We start from the raw sequence: 19,026 nt of genomic DNA, 5'->3' as shown, positions 1-19,026 counted from the left end.
TAATAATCCAAACAAAATTAGGGAAAAGGTAGAAACAGCTTACGTTTTGGTGGACTTGGCAACAGCAGATACTATCTGAAATTGACATAAAATTGTTAGTGGATCAAAAAGGGCCACGATCCAGGCCCTTCTAGCAGTTTGCTTATTATGGTTTCTGATTTCTTTTCTTTATATCTCACAGTAATTAAAAAGATCCCATCAACACAAAAATGGCGTCCCTGAGACGAGCTCTGATCAATGCCCACCGCCTCCTTAATTCTTCCGCCACACCTTGCCGGAGCTCCATCACTTCTTCCTCTCCCATCCGCATTCAATCTCCTTTCAGGTATACCTTTAATTTACTCCTTTATGGTTCGGTTTTCTGGTTAAAAAAATTGTTCAATTGAGTTTTATTCTAAGGGTATATCGTTTCTCCCAGGTCTGAATACGGTTGGATTTCACGTTATTCTACCGTTAGTGATAATGATACCATTGATCTCTCCAATGAGGAAAACAAACGCCGCTTGTGTAACAGGTTTTTATTGATTAATTAGCTCCTTTTTGAGTTTTTTTTGTTATTTATGGTAATCATACGGATGATTGAAAAATTCTTATTGTTTTAATGTTTTGTTTGTGAGAAGATTGTTGTACAGGAGCAAACAGAGAGGGTTCTTGGAGCTGGACTTGGTTCTTGGAAAATGGGTTGAAGAGCATATTGAGTCCATGGATGAGCATGGAGTTAAAGCTTTAATTCATGTCCTTGACGTTGTAAGTTTTCTTATCTATTTATTATTATCTTTATAAGTTTGCAAACTAATGGATTTCAGATTGGCCTCTGGTTGTTAATTTTTTGATCCGACGACAAATTTTGCATTCATTTTTTTTAGTGGTAGCTTCTGTTTGTATGTGGAAATGTTTTTTAGCTGATTCAAAATTTCTTAAGTAGGTTCTTATGTTCCTTATTGATCCTTGTGGTTTATGCTTGTAGATTGAATGATTTCACACGTTTACTTGGAGCTGTGCATCATTAAATGTAACTGGACTCTGATGCACAACACTACCTAATGCTCTATTTGTCCCGTTTGTTACTGGTTGACCGATCAAGTTGAATAAAATGGTTATTCGGGGCTTGTCCCCTTGGTTCCAACAAATGCACTTACGAGTATTAACCTCCGACCTAAGTGGCATTATCTTCCTTCACATCTAATGTTTTGAATGATTCTATTTGCTAATTTTTTGGTGGTTTATTATTTCTTGGCCAGAATCTGCATGCACCGGTCACATGCCACATTAAGCGAGTTGTCTCGTCTTATAATGTTATCTGAGAGCATCTGTAGCTTTTATGTGTGCTTTATTGAGATATGGTACAAAATCATAGAAGCATGGTCCACTGAGTTTATGTTTATGCATACTAGAAGAACTGATCTTTGGTTGAGAAAACACTAACTCCAATCTATTCCACAATACCTTTCAATCTCATAAGTCATAAGATATCATCTTGTTTGGAAAGTGAAAAAGGGTTTTGCTTAATCGTGTTGGACGTGTTTCATTAGAGTAATGTTTTAATATGTTGTCCCATTATGCAGGAAAATCCGGATCTTTGGAAATGGTTAACTGGTCAGGAGCAACCCCCTGAGGCATTGAATATGAATCCGGTGAGCTGACCCTTAATTCAGTCTTCATCTTATCTTTCTTTCCCTCGTACGCCGCATTCTTATATAGTTAAATTTGCAGGTATTCTCTGCAGTGCGTGATAAGGTTATGAACAACCTAAACAACCACACTTCTCCGGAGACGCGTGCAATACCTGGACAGCCATGGGTGAGAGGATGGGATGATATAAAGAAATATCCGGGCAACCCTGTCGCTGGAAATCAGTAGCTGTCCTCCTCATCATAACCTTGGAGGTTTCGGGTTGATCATTTGTAACATATGGAATAAAAACAATAATATGATATATATAATTGTCATTTCTTTCTATACTCCCTGCATGTAATAGTTATCAATAGCGGCTAGCTATAGTAAACAAATAAATTCAACAGCTATACACGGGTTTTTGATTTTTGTGTGCCTATAAGGCATTGAAATTTTCGGTTTAGTGCCTCTTTGGAATTAAATTCCAAAAAAGTGCCTGGCCCCACGCGTTCCGCATTGTGGGAATGCGGAACATGTGGCGTTCCGTATTCCTACAATGCGGAACGCATTAATCAACTGATTAATTACTTAATCAGTTGATTAATTACTCCCTAATGATTGGGGAGTACTTTTGTCTCCCCAATCATTGGTGTACCAATATTATTTACATACAAATTTAATCTAAAAATTATATATTCATTTCGTCTCAAAGTGAGAAAATCGATTTGACATTTGTAAAATTTAAAAAATCAGTATGATAATATTAATAAAAAAATTGAAACAACCCAGTTCAATATGAGTTAAAAATATCATACTAATTTAATTTTTTTTTATCAATACCATACGAATTTTTTAAATTTATAAATGTCAAGTCGAATTTTTTAATAAAATACTTTTTTTGGATTGGGATTCGGTCAAGTTCATTTTAAACTTGAGGGGGTCATATTCACGATCTACACCATTCATTGTAAAATGAACGGTGTAGATCAAAAAAGTAAAATTTTAATCAAACTAATCTACACCGTTCATTGTACAATGAACGGTGTAGATCGTGAACATAACCCCCTCAAGTTCATTTGAACTTGAGAGAATTCCAATCCCTTTTTTTCAAGTGATCAAACTTTATTGAGATGAAATGGATATATAATTTTTAGATTAAATTTGTATTTAGATAATATTTGCTTTTTGTCATTTGTAGTAGATGTATTTTTAATATATTATTTATTTTTAAAATCGTTGTTTAAATAAAATTAATATTATATCGTTTTTTAAAATTATATCATTTGTTAATTTATATCGTTTGTTAATATTAATTTAAAATCGTTTATTAATATTATATATATTTTTAAAATTGTTAAAGTGCCCAAATATTAAAGTTGCTTAATGAGCTGATTAATGATTTAATCAGCTAATTAATACGTTCCGCATTCCTACAATGCGGAACGCGTGGGCCCAGACACTTTTTTGGAATTAAATTTCAAAGAGACACTAAATTGGAAATTTTAATGCTTTATAGGCACACAAAATTCAAAAACCCGCTATACACTGTTTATTTTTGCATCAGATTTGTATGCTTTTCTCAATTGGTAAAATGTGTACAAATGGGAGGGGCATAAATGATAAGAAAAAAGTATCACAATGCAATAGTGCAAAAGAATACTAGTTTGGCTGGGTGAAAATAGATTTTTTCATAGTTGGATGGCACGTGAGTAAAATTGATAAAATCTTTTCAGGATAAAACCATGGCCAATGAAGAAAGAAGATAACAATGGCCTTTGAAATCAAACTCAAAATGTTTTCATTCTCTCTCACAATCCTAACTACTCTTCTCTTAATCTACTCTCTCGGATGCAGTTATGCCTTATCAGAATCAACAAAATCTGCAGACCCAACTCCGGCACCATGGCCGCACCAGTTCCACTCAATTCTGTTCATGAACAACACCGCCGGTAATCTTCAGGCGGTGGACTTATGGTACGACTGGATTAAAGGCCGGAATTTCAACATTATCCAAAACCAGCAAGGGAAGCTTCTCTATGACCTTGAATGGAATAATGGAACTTCCTATATCTACACTCTGGACTCAGCGCAAGAATGCCGGACCCTGCATTTCCCGGTGGGTATTCTAAGACCCGACTGGCTCGATGGAGCTACTTATCTTGGTCAGCGCCAAGTTGATGGGTTTCTCTGCAATGTTTGGGAGAAAGTGGACTTTATAACCTATTATGAGGATGTTATAAGCAAGAGACCAGTTTATTGGGAATTTTATACAGGTACGCAACGTAATTAATAAATTTGCAACTTTAATGTGTGGAATTGTAATATTAAGTAATAATTGTGTGGTTTTTGTGATATGCAGGGATGGTTGCTCATGTGATGACGTTTGAAGTTGGAGCGGTGCTGGAGGATGAACAATGGCAAGCTCCGGTTTACTGTTTTCAGAATACGGAGGTGGAGGAGCGAAATTCTGTTCTTGAATCTGTTGTTAATGGTAAAGCTTTTCAAGGGTCGATGATGAGAGGAGGTGTTTAATTATTTTATTGTGTAGTCTTTATAATTTGGAACTTGCTCAGGTTGATGATGATCTTTTAGCCTTGGAATCTGAATAAAGTTTAGTGTTCGTAGTCTTGATTTTGTGGGCAGTTTGATTTTTCCTTTTCAAGTAACGTAGGCATAACAAAGGAATTCTAATTGTAGCAGTAACAAATTATATTTCTTGTCTTCAAAAGAAAATAAACAAAAAAACAAGAAGAGTCATTGATGTTGATGCATAAACAAGTAACAAGTTCATCTTTTAGCACCAACTATTTGCAAAACATTTTGTCAAATGTTTATAAATAGTCAGGAAACTCATTCATTTTGTCAAATCCTGTTTTGGCATGATGTAGTTCTGAAACTACGATGGCTGCATTAAATTTGAGTGTGATGGGAAGAGCCCTTGAACTTCTCATCGGCTATCTTCATTTGTTTATCAAACATCACCTGAAGTTTCCTCGACTGTTCCTCAATTCTCAACTGTAATTTCTGAATCTGTGAGGATGATAAAATCATGGCTTATTCTCCAAAAAATGCCAAACCTATACGTTTTGTGTCAATTATAGCCAAACCTTTAAAAATCACCAGATTTAGCCAAACCTTATATGTTCTGTTTCTTTTTTAGCCATTTTTGAATCGAACCGGTTTTTTTGACACCGTGTCGTACACGTCACCGCCAACTAAGCAATTGGCTGGCATGGCAATTGAAATATTTAAATAAGGTTTGGCTATAAATGACAAAAAAAAAAATAGGTTTGGTATTTTTTGGGTGAATAAACCTAATTTTAAATTCAAGCCAATTTTTAAATTTAATAATTAGTAAATTAATTATATCATTTATGAAATTTATATATATTTAAAAATAATTAATATTTCCTATTTAATACTAATTAAAATTAATTTTAATTTTTTATTAAACCTAATTAAATCTAATAAATTTATATTATAATATATTTTAATGAATATGTAATTAAAAAAATGAATTAATGTATTACTTTGGAATTGATGTTCAATTAAATTTGGTGAAAGGATTTAATGTTCACGATGATTTTGAATTTAATTTATTATTTTTAATGTTGTTGAGATCTTGTTATGACTGGATTTAGATAATAAATAAAATAGTTATGTGTAAATTAAAGTAAGTTTTTGGCTATACCGAGTAAAATGACATATGCGTTTATGCTTATAAACATCATGATATATATTGATTACACACAATGAGCTTCATTTTTTAAAGGAAAAAAAAAAGAGAAAATAATTACATTCGTCCTTCAAATAAGCAGTCTATTCAGTGATTATTTTTATGTTTATGTGTGTATAGTTAAATTATGAACACTGTCGTATGTTTGTTGTGTATATTACTCTCAGATTGTTCGTCGGAAGACGGATAATTGGGTCTCAAACGGCGGCGGTGTCAAAGAACCGACGACTGGAATTAAGAAAAAAAAAATTTAAGATGAATATGATATTTTTTGTTTTTAATAGAATTTAAATTAATTATATATCCATCAAATATGTAAAAAGATTTATTAGAATTATTTAAATTTAGTAAAAAAATAAATTAATTTTAATTAGCGTTAAATAAAAATATTATTTTTTAAATATATATGAATTCTATTATAATATAATTAATTATTTAATAATTTAATTTTAAAATTAGTTTTATTCACCAAAAAATACCAAATCTATGCATTTTGTGTCAGTTATAGCCAAACCTTATTTAAATGTTTCAGCTGCCACCAGCCAATTGCTTAGTTGGCGGTGACGTGGACGACACGGTGTCAGAAAAACCGGTTCGATTCAAAAATGGCTAAAAAAGAAACAGAACATATAAGGTTTGGCTAAATCTGGTGATTTTTAAAGGTTTGGCTATAATTGACACAAGACGTATAGGTTTGGTATTTTTTGGCGATTAAGCCTAAAATCATTAATAGCAGAAAATTCACAAAGTGAAGTAAATTTGAAATTAATAGCATACCTCAAGCTGTAAGGCTTCAGTGATCTCCATGCTCCTGTTTGAGAAAAGAAGTGAGGGTAGAGCTCAATTGCATTGGTCTCCATATATATACAATAGATGTAGTCTGTAGTCTGTAGACATCACTAAAAACAAATGACTCGAGCAAGAAATACCATATTGACGATGATGACCATGTTTTTGTTTTAGCTTATTAATCCTTGTCTAACACCTATGATTTTTGTTATCTCTTTTTAGAAAAACAAAAATTAAAAAATATAAAGAACGCTTCATTATTTATAATTCTTATAATAAAAGTTATAAAAAATTAAATTATATTAAATTAAAAATATATTTTATTAAAAGTATATGATAAAACTCATTAATAAATAAGTTTATACTAAAAATTAAATTTAAATAAATAATATATATATATATATATATATATATATATTAATAACTCGTAACATCGTCATATATACATATATTCTAATCAATTTAATTAAAATAATAATATTAATTTCATTTATAATTGAAGCTATATGATAATTTATTAGGGGCGAAGCAACCTCCGATTATACATATATCACTAACTCTAGTATAATGGAATGAAATAGGCCCACGAGCCCAGAAAAATTTCAATCCCGGATTAAAATTTCTTGATCCGAATTTTCCTTATGTCTTACCTCGTACCTGTTATACCATTAGAGAAGCAACCAGGATTAAAATATAAAGGACATTACTCATAAAGAAAAGTAAGGAATACCACGATAGCCAAAGGAACTGCTGAAAATTCTCTGCCAAAAAAACACATACATATCGCTCTGAATATCAAAATAATAGGAAATGTCAGTTTAGCCTACAACATAGAGGGACATCTCACTATAGAAAGTACAAGTGAAGAAGACGAGTATACTATATAAATCATTTTACCCTTAAATTCTAAGTTATTTATTCTTTACTCTTTCTATTCTTACTTGCCTCTTTTTTACCAAATACTTACCTGACCGTCGAAGTGAGCGTCCGAAAAATTCCTTCCGGCAATTTTTCTAACTGTCTTTTTTTTAGATACCAGAGCTCTAGCAAATCACCCCCCCGTTTTCATTACAATTTATGTATAAATAAGTAATTTATCAATAAATGTTTTGCAAATAGTTAATTTATGTATGTATAATTTTACATGAAGTCTCGTAAAGCCTAACTCGAGCCTGCAATGGGCCTAATTTTTGATGAGTTGGATTCGACTTCCATTATTATACAATTTTCCACGTAGGTCGCAAAAATTCGGTTTGAATCTATATAAATTTAATGTACTCACCGAGTTTGGATAGTAAAAATAAGGCCCAAAACAGATTCAGAACTAAATGAAAAATATTCAAACCTGGTTGGATCGACCCGAGCCCGCTCAAATCCGGCTATAAATAGGTCTCCAATACGCCAAAAAAAAGTTAATTAATAAAGGGTTAACAAGAAAATTACTTAATTTTTAGGGAGTTTTAAAAAAATACCTATATACATATATTTTGAAAAATACTGTTTGACCAGTTTGTGTAGAAAAATACGTTTGACTTTTAAAAGGTTTTAAAAATACGGTTTTTGATAATAAAAATACGGTTTTTATTCTAAAAAATATGGTAGGTTTGCTAACAGTTTTCTAATAAAAAATTTATTATCAGTATACTAACAGTTTGCTAGTAGTTAATTAAAATTTTATAAATTTACTTTTAATATATTTTTTGAATTATAAAATGAAAATAAGTTGTTAATTAATTTACTATCAGTTTACTGATAACTTTTTTACTATTAGTTTACTAACGGTTCACTAACAATTTACTAACAGTCAAAATTAATTTGTCTTTAGTTTACTAACAGTTCATTAACGGTTTTATAAAATTTTAAACCCATAAATTCATAATCCATTAATTTAACAATGAATTTAAGAGAGCCAAATTGTCTAGTATATGGATATTTTAATCAAAACCCAAACAGAAGAGAAGAGTTTTTGTCTTCTGTTTCTATTTTTTCATTAATGGCTTCCTTATCAAATCTTGTTAACATATCTGCTTACCCTGCTCAATGACTCCTGAAATCATCAACTACCTATTTCTCTTCTTTTGTTAATATATCATTCTCTCAAAAATAGAAAGCAATTCATGAGCAAATGGCAGAGCGATCCAACACTGATTTTCTCAGATCCATCGCTGCCGGCAAACCCATCAACTCCAGCAAATCTAACCATTATTTTATACGCTACCCTTAATTTCTTTCCTCTTCTTTGGAATTGGTTTTTATAAACTCTTCTTCATGTCTAATTACTTCAACTTGATTGTAAGGAAAGATGATGCACTAACAGCGGCATCGGCGGAATCGAATTACTAAAATTTAAAATCTTTATGTGATTTGCTGTGGAATCGAAATAAAAAAAATGGAGGAATAGGGTTGTAGCAGAGATAGGTTCATACAGAAAAAAATGGCGAAGATAATTGAAAGGAAAACAAAAGAGTAGATTCAAACCATACTTTTGCAATCGACAAAGTATGTATGTAAATTGATTAAATATTCTTCGATACGGACTAATCAAACAATACAAGTGAGATTATTTGCTGTTATGCAGGTACTGTCTAATTTCCTCTAATTTTTAAAATACTTTTCAGGAGAATTTCAATTGCGGATTAAAAGCAATAGGCAAAAATACTTAAAAAGCCCCCACCTTTGATTTTGTTTTTCAATTGCACCACCACGTAGGAGAATTTTCAATTACACCCTATTTAGTGTTTTCAGTTTTCGTCTGTACCCCAATTGACTAAAATGACCTCTTTTTATTTAGAAAAAAGTTTAAATTAATCCTTTATATACTAATTTATTTGTTTTTTTTCAAATGGAAAAAATAATGATACAATCCCTCTATTTAGTTGGTTTTAATAATTTTATCATTAAATTAATTAAATTATCAATTTTTCTTATTTTGAGGTACAGATGAAAACTGAAAACTCTAAATAGGGTGCAATTGAGGATTCTCCTAAGTGGTGGTGGAATTGGGAAAAAGTTTAAAGGTGGGGGAGTTTTCAGTATTTTTGCCAAAGCAATACATTTCTGATACGAATTTGTTTTAAAAAAATACCCTTTCCTTGAATTTTTCTATAATTTTCCATAAAAAAAAAAAAAAAGAGAATGGCTACAAACCACCAAAAAGCCCAAAACCCACATTCAGCAACAGTACTAGCAAAAGCAACCAAGCCACAAAACTCCAATTTTCCTCAAATCACTAGTCTCTGATTCTTCTGCTATTCCACAAACCGAGTCCTCAGAACCCACTACTCTTTTATTCATCCACCCACTCTTTTACTATTGAGCTTTCCAATCTTCCTGCTGTTTTTTTTTTGAAGAAGATGGTGACGGGTGTTTGGCTGCGGATGGTAGCATAAAACACCAAAGGCTCCGAAAATGGTGGACGGGTCGAGCTCTTCTGGGTCAGACTCGGAGTCAAACGGGTGGAGCAGAGCTCGAGGATTAGTAATAAAGAGTCTAGTTTTAATAGGAGGTGCCATTCTTGTTAAACGCCTCACCAAGTCCACTACTCGCTGGGACCATGCCCGTCTCGTTTCTCAGTCCCTCACCGGTGAAAAAGTAATCATTTTCCTTTTCATTTCTGTTTTCTAATACTGTTTATGTCTTCATTTTATTATTCATTTGTGTTTTTTTTTTAGTTTTCGAGAGAACAAGCAGCTAGGGATCCTGATAACTACTTCAACATTAGGTTGGTAACTTTATTTTAAGTGAATTTTGGTATGAATTAAGAATTAGTACTAGCAATTTTAATTTTGAAGTTGCAATTTTTGCCTTTAGAATTGGATCATGTTTGCTTGATTGTTTTTAGTAAATGTGTAATGCAGAATGCTTACATGTCCAGCAGCAGAGATGGTGGATGGTTCTAAAGTGTTATATTTCGAGCAAGTTAGTTGAGCTCCTTACTTCTAGTTATTATTTTAGGGTTATTTTGAAAAAAAATAAAAGCAAAGGTCTCACCTTTTTAACGAGTTAAGCACGCCTTCTAAAACTGGACACAAAAAAGCCAACTTTTCATTTCTCGGCATTTTACAGCTGAATGTCGTTATCCGCTGTTGTATTATTCATTTAAAAACGCCAAAAAACAACATTTTTTGGTGAAAGAATACTGCTTTTGGGCCAGAAAGCCGAAAGGTTTAGTATTTTTGTTTAAAAACGTGCTTAAATTGCTAAACAAGTGAAAGGTGGTTTTTTTTGCAAGTACCCCTATATTTTATTTGATTATATTGAACTTTAGTCTTAATACTTTTCGTTTATCATATAACATATTTCTTTTTAAATTCTTTTAGGCATTTTGGAGGACTCCTCAAAAGCCCTTTCGGCAGGTGATTTACTACATTCTAATTCCTTTACTTTTGAGGTGTAATCTTGACAAGTTATGATTATTTGATATTTATGTTGCTAATTAGATTAGCTTTTACTACATTCTTAAATATCCAGTTTATGTATCTCTTGGTATTCTTATATGCAAATTGTTGTTGAACTTTTATGATAGGATTTTACTACATAGAGTAGTAACTAGAAAGTATGTTTCTTGTTCTTGTGTTCATAGCGCTTTTTGCAATAAGAATCCTGACATTTATTTTATTGGCTTTGTTGCAGAGATTTTATATGGTCAAGCCCTGTCCCAAGGAATTGAAATGCGATGTTGAGGTGAGTGTTTCTGCTATTAATTTTTGTGCAAGAGCCTATACGTAATAATACTCTGCATTGTTAGTGATCTTAAGTTTATGTTTATGTACTTCAAAATATCACCTTCTATCTAATATTCGGGCAAGCTTTAGGAGTCGACGGCATTAATGCAATTACTGTAGTACTACCGTGCTTATTAACTGTTAGCAAGTATATAATATATATATCTCCCGGATCCCTTTACATGGATTATGCTATTTTCCTCGCATCATTTGCTTGAAACCCTTTGAACAATTATGATATGCTAGAAATTTGTTGAGTAAAACCTGGGGATTAACCACAATTAAAGACGATATACCTTTTAATATTTTTTCTTTATATGTACTATAACGCTTTACAGACTTATAAAAACTTGGACTGTTTTTTTCTTCCCTTGATCCTGCTATTAAATTTTCCCGTCAAAGAACTTTTTCATCTGTTTACTGCAACAGCTTTGTTTGGCTGGCTATTTCTTATCAATTCCTTTTTCCACCTATGCCTGATTTTGTGGTTAATTACCCTTTAATGCCTATTCATTTTGAGGCAGAGGAGAATTTTCTTAAACATGTTAAACAGCCTAGAATTTTGCAATAAATCAACAGGTAAGCTCTTATGCCATTAGAGATGCAGAGGAGTACAAAAACTTCTGTGATCGCCCAAAGGATCAGCGTCCGCTTCCAGAAGAAGTTATTGGTGTAAGCCTCGTGTACATATTTAGATCATGACTTCAATACAATATCATGAGGTCTCAAATATGATCAGGATGTTCTACTACTAAAAATATTCTCTCCACATTGCCATATATATGATCAGGACATTGCAGAACATTTGACAACAATACATCTTAATCGCTGTGACCGTGGAAAGCGCTGTTTATATGAAGGTTCTACTCCCCCTGGAGGATTTCCAAATTCATGGGTATATGCTTCTCGACTTTATGACATTGCACTATACAATTAACTATATCCCTGTAATTTATGTTTGCTTCCAATTTAGATCTGCAAGTTAGCCAATTTGTGCTAATCTCTACTACTCTGACAGAATGGAGCAAGCTTCTGCACTTCTGAACTAGCGGTTTTAAAAAACAATGAAATACATACTTGGGATAGGGGCTACGATGATGATGGAAATCAGGTTAGCTTCAGGGTTTTGCTTGAATTTCAAGTTTTAACATTATCTCATTCAGAATGAAGCAAAAAAATTATACAATATAATGTGTCAGTTTGAAAATTGCTAGTGTTTTGGTGATTGCAGGTTTGGGGAGTAAGAGAAGGTCCTTACGACTTCAAGCCTGCGCCAGCCTCTAGTGTTAATGACATGTTTTCTCCCTTGAATTTCCCTCCTCCGCTATCAATGGAGAAACGGATACAGGGTTCTTTCGTCTTGCAGGAATGATCACTTGCTACATACATACCAACCATTTGTAAAGTTTCAGCTATGAATTATTTTTTCATTTTTCTCGTCCAAGTTGTATGACCTTATTTAACATCATTTTTCTTTCTTAGATAGATAAAAGTGTAGCACTACTAATGAATAATGTGATGTGCTAGATATTTGAATGTATATGACATAGTAAAGTCATTCACTTGGCTATGAATTATAATGCAAGCACATTAGTTAGTTCATATGAGTTTCAATTGATTAGTCCTTGTATTTTAGGGGTCATCAAACCAAATTAAATCACAGCTGATATTCCTCCTTTCAAAATCGAACTAGATAAATTTAAACTGAACCAAATCTGGTTTGGTTTTTGCACCTCTATTGTATTTGATGAGACATTATTGTTTCAAACTGTAGATTTCTTGGGAGTTCCTAGCTCTGTTCATTCTGCTATTCAGTTTATTCAGTAGATGCATTCATACTCTTGCAGGCAGGAATAAGTTTACAACATCACCAATGCATCAAAATTGATGAATCATACTATCAAACGAATTAGATAAAAATACAGGAAATGCTCTGTTTCTGTTCTGTGAACTCAAAACACTGACAAAACACTACTCTACAAGCATATTTGGCCGGTGGAGTTGTTCTGTTTCAACCTTGGAAGGAGCTATTTAGGTAGAAGTATAAAGCAGCAAGAGCTACAACTCCTACCGCAATCGCAATCGGCAATGCTCGCCTGCCAAGTTTACATATCGAATTAGACTCTGCATTTAAAGCCGGAAAAGATAAGTAGAAACATCAAATTATACTCACCCGACTGCTTCGTCTCTCTGGAGTTCCGCTTTACGTGCTTTTCTAACATCTGTTTGATTATCGTTTTTGGTGACAGGAGGTGCATATGTCTTGAATCTCCTTTTCGGAGCACCACAAACTGCACCATCCATTTTCATTTTATACCATTGCCAACAATCAAATATGTAAATTTAATAGAATCATCTAAGTTCAGAAGAGAAGAAGGAAATACCAGGACAGAAGTATTTGTCAGGCAACTTCTCAAATGGAGTCCTGTCATTGTAAATGTACCTGCAGTCACCAAACTCATGCTAAATTATAACTATTTCGTTCTTCAATAACTGTTAAACAAATAATAGATTCAGTTAAAATGAAACTAAAGTACCCGCAATCGCGACAAATGTAAGCTTGCTTGGAAGCAGCACGCATGGAGAATCTTGGAGCAGAAGCAAGAGTGTGGCGTTGGTTTGAAGGAAGCAAGAGATGAAGTGCCGGAGCAAAGAAACAAGATTTCAAAGCAAAACGATCAGATGGAGGTCTCAGGCCAGCATTGGTGTTAATGGGAGCTAGAATTGAGGGTAGTGATGCTGAGTTTGAGGCTTGAAGGCTGGTGGGTACATGCAGGGCTGCCATTTTTGTGTGTTTCAACACTAGCTAGTACTGTACAGAAAAGAGACGAGAAGATAAGAGAAGAAAAATAGTTGTGTTATTGGCTGTTGTGTTTGTTGTAGATCAAAAATGATGTGGAAGCGTGGCTTTCATGCTTCCCACACAAACACCAAACATCTTTCTAGGCCTTTTTGCCCCACTTGTCCTGTGCCTCCTTTTCAATCAAATACTTTTTAAATAACTACACTTTTAAGCTGTTTTAAAAAGAATTTTGAACTTTACTTTATTATTTTAAGTCCCTAAATTTCAGTTTTTGTATTAGTGTATACTTCCGATCTTATTTTGCTTATATGGCATATAATTGTATTGTTGACGTGATAAATATTATCTAAATATTCTAATTCAAATGACTCATCTTCGTAATTAGATCGGAAATACCCTCAACTTATCAATTTGGAGTTAGTCGCACCCTAAAATTAAAATAATGTCAATTTGATAGTCAAGGAGGTATCTGAGCCAAAACTGACAAGTTGAGGGTTTTCATTTTTCGAAGCAGCGAGCTTTAAGCCTTTTGATCTTTCGTCCCAAATTAGAGGGTCAAACTGGACCTTTCTTCAATATAAGTATATTACTGAGACAAAGCTTTCAGACTAAAGCAAGTACAAAATTATTATACACTACATGAGGCCACTAACTGTAAATGGCTAATGAGCTCATACCAATGCATAATTCAACAAATGGTGACAAGTTTCGAGAATTACTTTACATTTTTGATAAACTCTGTCAAATGGCAGGCTCAAGAGAATGAATGCTAAAATTTGCAGTTTTGTGTCAAGACTGCTACCATGGTTTCAGGTCGCCGACAGGACCTGCTGTCCAGTTCAAGATCTTCTCTCCCGGCTTTAAGAAAACGCTGCGATCATGTGGCAATTTACGTGCAAGTCCATTCAGAACTTGATGGAAAGCATCTCCTGCTTGAGCAGGTTGCGGAAACAGCATTGCCTGTTTCATTGAAGGGTTTGCGAGCAGTCTCTGCTTCCTCAGTATTACTTCAGGTGGGATTGAAGTGAGAATGGTGTCCAGGTCGGGCACGTCTTTCTCATCAACAAACACCCCAATTTCTTCCCACGGAATTGCATCCGCAAAAGGTAAAACGATGTCATCGGCTATAATAACAGGAATGCAACCAAATATCACGGCTTCCACCAATCTCGGACTCCATGGAGCCCAGCCAAGTGGACATAAACAGAATACAGCTCTTTGCATGTCTTCATAGTATGTAGACGGATGCTCTGTGGATATGTCAAAAAGCGGATTGTCCTTGAAATTCTCCCACACTGCTGCTCGTGCACCTCTGTCATATTTTAAAGCAAAGAGGCATTCGGTCAAAATCTTGCTTCAACAAAGCATCAATGCTGAGGATCAATTGGAAACTTGTGGCATTCTACTCCCCTCCATTTGTACAGCATTTTAGCAAAAAAACTATAAATAGTTTGAATATTTAGCTTACTTTGCAAAGTTGCTAGAAGGTTCATGCCATTACTCAGACATGACATTTCTTATATACAAGTTTCTTTAATATGGTTTGTTAAAGAAATGCTTGTGGAACAAATTGAAGAAACTCGACACTTAAAGCCTTTTCTGTTAATTTGAAAGAAAAAAAATGAGAGATACCTTGCATAGTAGCCACCCTCTGGGTCATTTCCTACGTCATAAAACAACCCTCGGAAATAGACAAAAATAGATCTAGGAGTTTTCTCAGGAATCAAGTGGGCTTGCATTTTCTGTGGAGGGGCATATGGGGGAATTGTGATTGATCCCTCATTCAAACAAACATGATTCCGCTGTCCAAAAGTTTGCACTAAGGTAGCACGTTGAAGCAAAGGAAGAATTCCTCTTCCAATAGCCTTCTCTTCCTGCAAAAGCATAGGTGACATAATACCATAACATCAGACTTAAGTGGAAAATTTCACAAGAGAAAAAAAGAGAGAACGATTACAAAATTAACCGGATAAAACAAAAAATTATTCTACACATCAACATATTGATGCAGAACAGGAAACAGACATTTTAGGGTCTTTAGGAATCCATAAAATCAGGCCAATTGGTTCAAATTGCATAAAACAGACTTGTCAGTATAGTCACAAGAACGACAAACGTGAAACATATGGATTTACTCACTTGATAATGGAAGCATGCTCCAAAGTCATGGGGCACTACAAAAAAGTGATCAGCTCCTTCGGTCCGATTCCAATAAGGCCAGTTTGAAGAAATAAGCTGAATTGCACTTCTCATCATTCTAGGGGATTTAAAAGGCAAAGGGAGGCCATTTGGAGTCAAGTCACAAGTGGTGTATACAGGGGTATAAAACCAATCAGCTTCCTCAGGGTTTAGAGTCCGGACAGCGCTAGATAACACAAACCGATGCATAAAGATCTCAGCAGCAAACATGTGGGTGAGACATCTTTGATCCTTTTGAAGAATTTTCTTATTGTATTTGCTTGGAAGTTCATAAACAAAAACTTTTAGTCTTCCCACAGGATCATCATCCAAAACATCACCAGCACTACCTACATATTACACAATTCAGCCAACAATAAATATCTCATATTTAACTTTATACATGGTTTAACATCTTCCACTAATTCAACATATCTGACATTATAATACCATGTATCAGAATTCTAAAAGAATGATATTTTCTTAAGCAGCAAATGATAATTATTTTGCATAGCATGGTCCTTCAAGACTCGAATTTTGGATTACTCCAACTCAGATATATCACCTAGACAGATCTATGTTTCATAGTCTCTATCCCAATGCAATGTGATATGGATTTCTGGTGCTTGGCATCTCTTCTTCATTCAATAATTCAACTAGCATTTATAATAACTGGTAGGGCCACTGAGACACCAGCAACTCTAACTACAGAAACTTCATATATTCAACTCAGATCAATCGAGTCTAAATAGTTGAGGTCAAACTCAATTACAGGGAACCTTTCACCATTCTGTTTTGCTGAAGACAAACTTGAAATACAATGAGCTTCAAATATTAACTCTAAACCATCTCCTAGCAATTGCAGTGCTTACTTGGCATCTTCTGCCTTAGACAAGCATTTACGGAAGTGTATAGCAGACATCACACCACCTTTAACTATGAAAAGCAAACAAAAAAATATAATTAAAATTAACTTTTCCTTCATTTAGGTTCATCCTAAATAAACCCTTTCAATGCTTCCTCATTCCCTTTTGTTGTTAGCATGTAACTAAAACAACGCAAGCTAGGACTATAGCCAAATGTAGCTTAAAACTGGGTACAAAGCCAACGTGAAAATGCATGATATTGCAATTAGAAACTGAAACTGAGAGGAACGAAGCTACTAGATTGGGAATATTAGTTGAGTTAAACTATGCATCCACTTGACTTCAACCATTTTAATCGTCGAGTCTTCAACTAATACCATGCTTGATAATTCGCATTTCTAACTTAATTTTGCATATTCAAGAAACACCATGCTCTTACTTTCAAGCTTCAAACCTGCTCTTTGCTTCAAGCATGGATAAGGTAAAAGACAGCTTACACCAATGTAAAGACTCTGAATTAGAGATCCAAAATTTAGATAATTACAAAATTATATCTAGATTATACATGCATCATGCATGTTAGAGCTGATAAATTAAGAGAAACGTTTAAGTAAGTTTTCTACCTCAACCAACTAGATGTAGAAAACAGTTTGACTAGAGTTCAACCTTAGACTAAAATAGAAAAAAACTAAAGCCCAAATCTATATTTTAGCTTAAACTCAATCAGATCGCAGTAATCTATCATAACCAACTTATTTATCAGAACTAACAGAAACCCTAAAGTCAGTTAACAGTTAAAACCAGAAATTTGCACAAATCAACCCATTACTGAACAACAAAAACATTAAATCTGACCTGAAATCCTCTCAGTGCGTTGGTTGGTGCCGAGCTTCAAAGCACCAAGATTTGATATAAAAAAAGCATGCAAGAAAATCCCACAAAAAGCCCACTTCCAAATCTCCATTTCTAAAGCATAAAAAGAAAAAAATACACAATAAATAAAAGAAAAAAACAGCCCAATCAAGAACTCAAGGAAGAATGATTCTTGAAGAAAAGATTGTGGTTGAAATGTCACAAGAAACAGTAGTTACAGGGTTTCTTTGAAGAAGAAAAAGAGTGATAAAGAAAGTTGAGCAAATAAATTTGAAGAAGATTATATTTCCTTAAATGATGATTAAGGTGGTAAGTAATATTTAATCTGAAGGAAGGGGCTGTTTGGCTATTATTTTCTTTTTGTAATCTGATGAAAAGTCCACTTCATTACCACCTCTGTTTTCTTCCACCTTCAATATATTTCTTTTTCTGTCTTTTTATTACTTTGCTCTAATACTTGTCTTTTATAGTCTTAGTGATTCAATTTTTATAACCAATGAAGATAAATTTTTAGATAAATCAAGTTTATTATGTTATTTATAGGTTAAACCGGTTATATTATAATATTTTATTAAAATAATGGTAAATTATAATAAATATATTTAGATTTTAATGATGATATTATAATTTTATCATCATTTTAATTAGGTGTTTTAATTTATGAATGACGTGATAGACTCAGTTTATCTAAAAAATTCTCCCCAAGAAATTATAGTTTAAACGGTACTCCCTCCACCCCATTTTAAAAGTCTTATTTTTTTACACACAAATTTAAAAAATATTTATTATCAATGTCTTTTTATGTTTTTGCATGTTTTATCTCTATTAATGATAATGATAATTTCCACAGAATTTTAAAAAGATGAATAAAAAAAGATAAAAAAAATGGATTTTTAAAAAAAATATAAAAAAAATATGAGAGTTTCTAAGTGAAAAATCTCAAAATAGAATATGAGACTTTCTAAATGGGACAGAGAAAGTATAATTGATCGTTCATTGATCCTTCGTTATATATAATTATTAAATTTAATTGATATGAATTAAAATTGTAAGTCACTGAAAATTTATATGAAATTAATATTTTAGTTGATTATTATCATTGTTAATTTATTTTATTTAATATTTTTATTTTTACTAGTTTAATTTAGAATATAAAAAATATCACAGATTTAATTGCTCAAATAATAATTTAGTTAATTAATTTATTATTAGATTAATTTTTCAAAGGTTTGATGCTCTATTTATTATTTACTGTTTAATCGTGATATTGTTTATTTGTAATTTTTGTTACATATAAAAAGATGAATGCTATTTTTGTTTTTATTTTTTAAAAAGATAGTTTTATATAAATAAAAAATAAAAAATTTATAGTTAATTTACACTATTATGAGTGTATACAACTAGTCAATATCTCTCTCTAATATTTATGTTCTCACTTCTCTC

General features: G+C 32.9%; 5 protein-coding genes across 6 annotated transcripts in view; 3 read left to right on the top strand and 2 right to left on the bottom strand.

Moving 5' to 3' along the window:
• The first annotated feature begins 164 nt into the window (after window positions 1-164).
• The window catches only part of LOC126675524 (succinate dehydrogenase assembly factor 2, mitochondrial), a 28,628-nt gene continuing 9,766 nt past the window's right edge, over window positions 165-19,026 (top strand). The window contains exons 1-5 of one of the 2 annotated variants that reach the window (XM_056104948.1): window positions 165-325; window positions 419-514; window positions 621-747; window positions 1,566-1,634; window positions 1,714-1,862. In XM_056104948.1, the coding sequence (XP_055960923.1) occupies window positions 210-325; window positions 419-514; window positions 621-747; window positions 1,566-1,634; window positions 1,714-1,860 (555 nt within the window). In that variant the 5' untranslated portion in view covers window positions 165-209 and the 3' untranslated portion in view covers window positions 1,861-1,862. Of the gene's footprint in view, window positions 326-418; window positions 515-620; window positions 748-1,565; window positions 1,635-1,713; window positions 2,044-19,026 lie in introns of those variants that run through there. The other variant, XM_050370177.2, reaches the window with a different exon arrangement.
• On the top strand, window positions 3,360-4,245 carry LOC126675523 (uncharacterized protein At4g14100-like). The gene is made up of 2 exons (XM_050370175.2): window positions 3,360-3,887; window positions 3,974-4,245. Exons 1-2 carry the CDS (start codon window positions 3,383-3,385, stop codon window positions 4,144-4,146), a joined length of 678 nt encoding a protein of 225 aa, XP_050226132.1. The 5' UTR covers window positions 3,360-3,382; the 3' UTR covers window positions 4,147-4,245.
• LOC126675518 (chromophore lyase CRL, chloroplastic) lies at window positions 9,331-12,465 on the top strand. The gene is made up of 9 exons (XM_050370171.2): window positions 9,331-9,730; window positions 9,811-9,860; window positions 9,997-10,057; window positions 10,459-10,494; window positions 10,772-10,822; window positions 11,443-11,535; window positions 11,654-11,758; window positions 11,882-11,974; window positions 12,095-12,465. The coding sequence occupies exons 1-9, from the start codon at window positions 9,548-9,550 to the stop codon at window positions 12,233-12,235; spliced, it is 813 nt and encodes a 270-aa protein (XP_050226128.1). The 5' UTR covers window positions 9,331-9,547; the 3' UTR covers window positions 12,236-12,465.
• LOC126675525 (uncharacterized) lies at window positions 12,674-13,800 on the bottom strand. Its single transcript, XM_050370178.2, has 4 exons — window positions 13,401-13,800; window positions 13,248-13,306; window positions 13,037-13,154; window positions 12,674-12,959 (listed from the first exon to the last, which is right to left on the bottom strand). Exons 1-4 carry the CDS (start codon window positions 13,646-13,648, stop codon window positions 12,875-12,877), a joined length of 510 nt encoding a protein of 169 aa, XP_050226135.1. The 5' UTR covers window positions 13,649-13,800; the 3' UTR covers window positions 12,674-12,874.
• LOC126675515 (probable beta-1,4-xylosyltransferase IRX10L) lies at window positions 14,234-18,001 on the bottom strand. The gene is made up of 4 exons (XM_050370168.2): window positions 17,566-18,001; window positions 15,806-16,194; window positions 15,299-15,540; window positions 14,234-14,978 (listed from the first exon to the last, which is right to left on the bottom strand). Exons 1-4 carry the CDS (start codon window positions 17,672-17,674, stop codon window positions 14,465-14,467), a joined length of 1,254 nt encoding a protein of 417 aa, XP_050226125.1. The 5' UTR covers window positions 17,675-18,001; the 3' UTR covers window positions 14,234-14,464.

This window comes from Mercurialis annua, linkage group LG3, assembly GCF_937616625.2.
Source record: "Mercurialis annua linkage group LG3, ddMerAnnu1.2, whole genome shotgun sequence".
Taxonomy (NCBI): domain Eukaryota; kingdom Viridiplantae; phylum Streptophyta; class Magnoliopsida; order Malpighiales; family Euphorbiaceae; genus Mercurialis; species Mercurialis annua.
The sequence above is the reverse complement of the archived record's forward strand: the minus strand, read 5'-3'. Positions and strand labels throughout refer to the sequence as shown.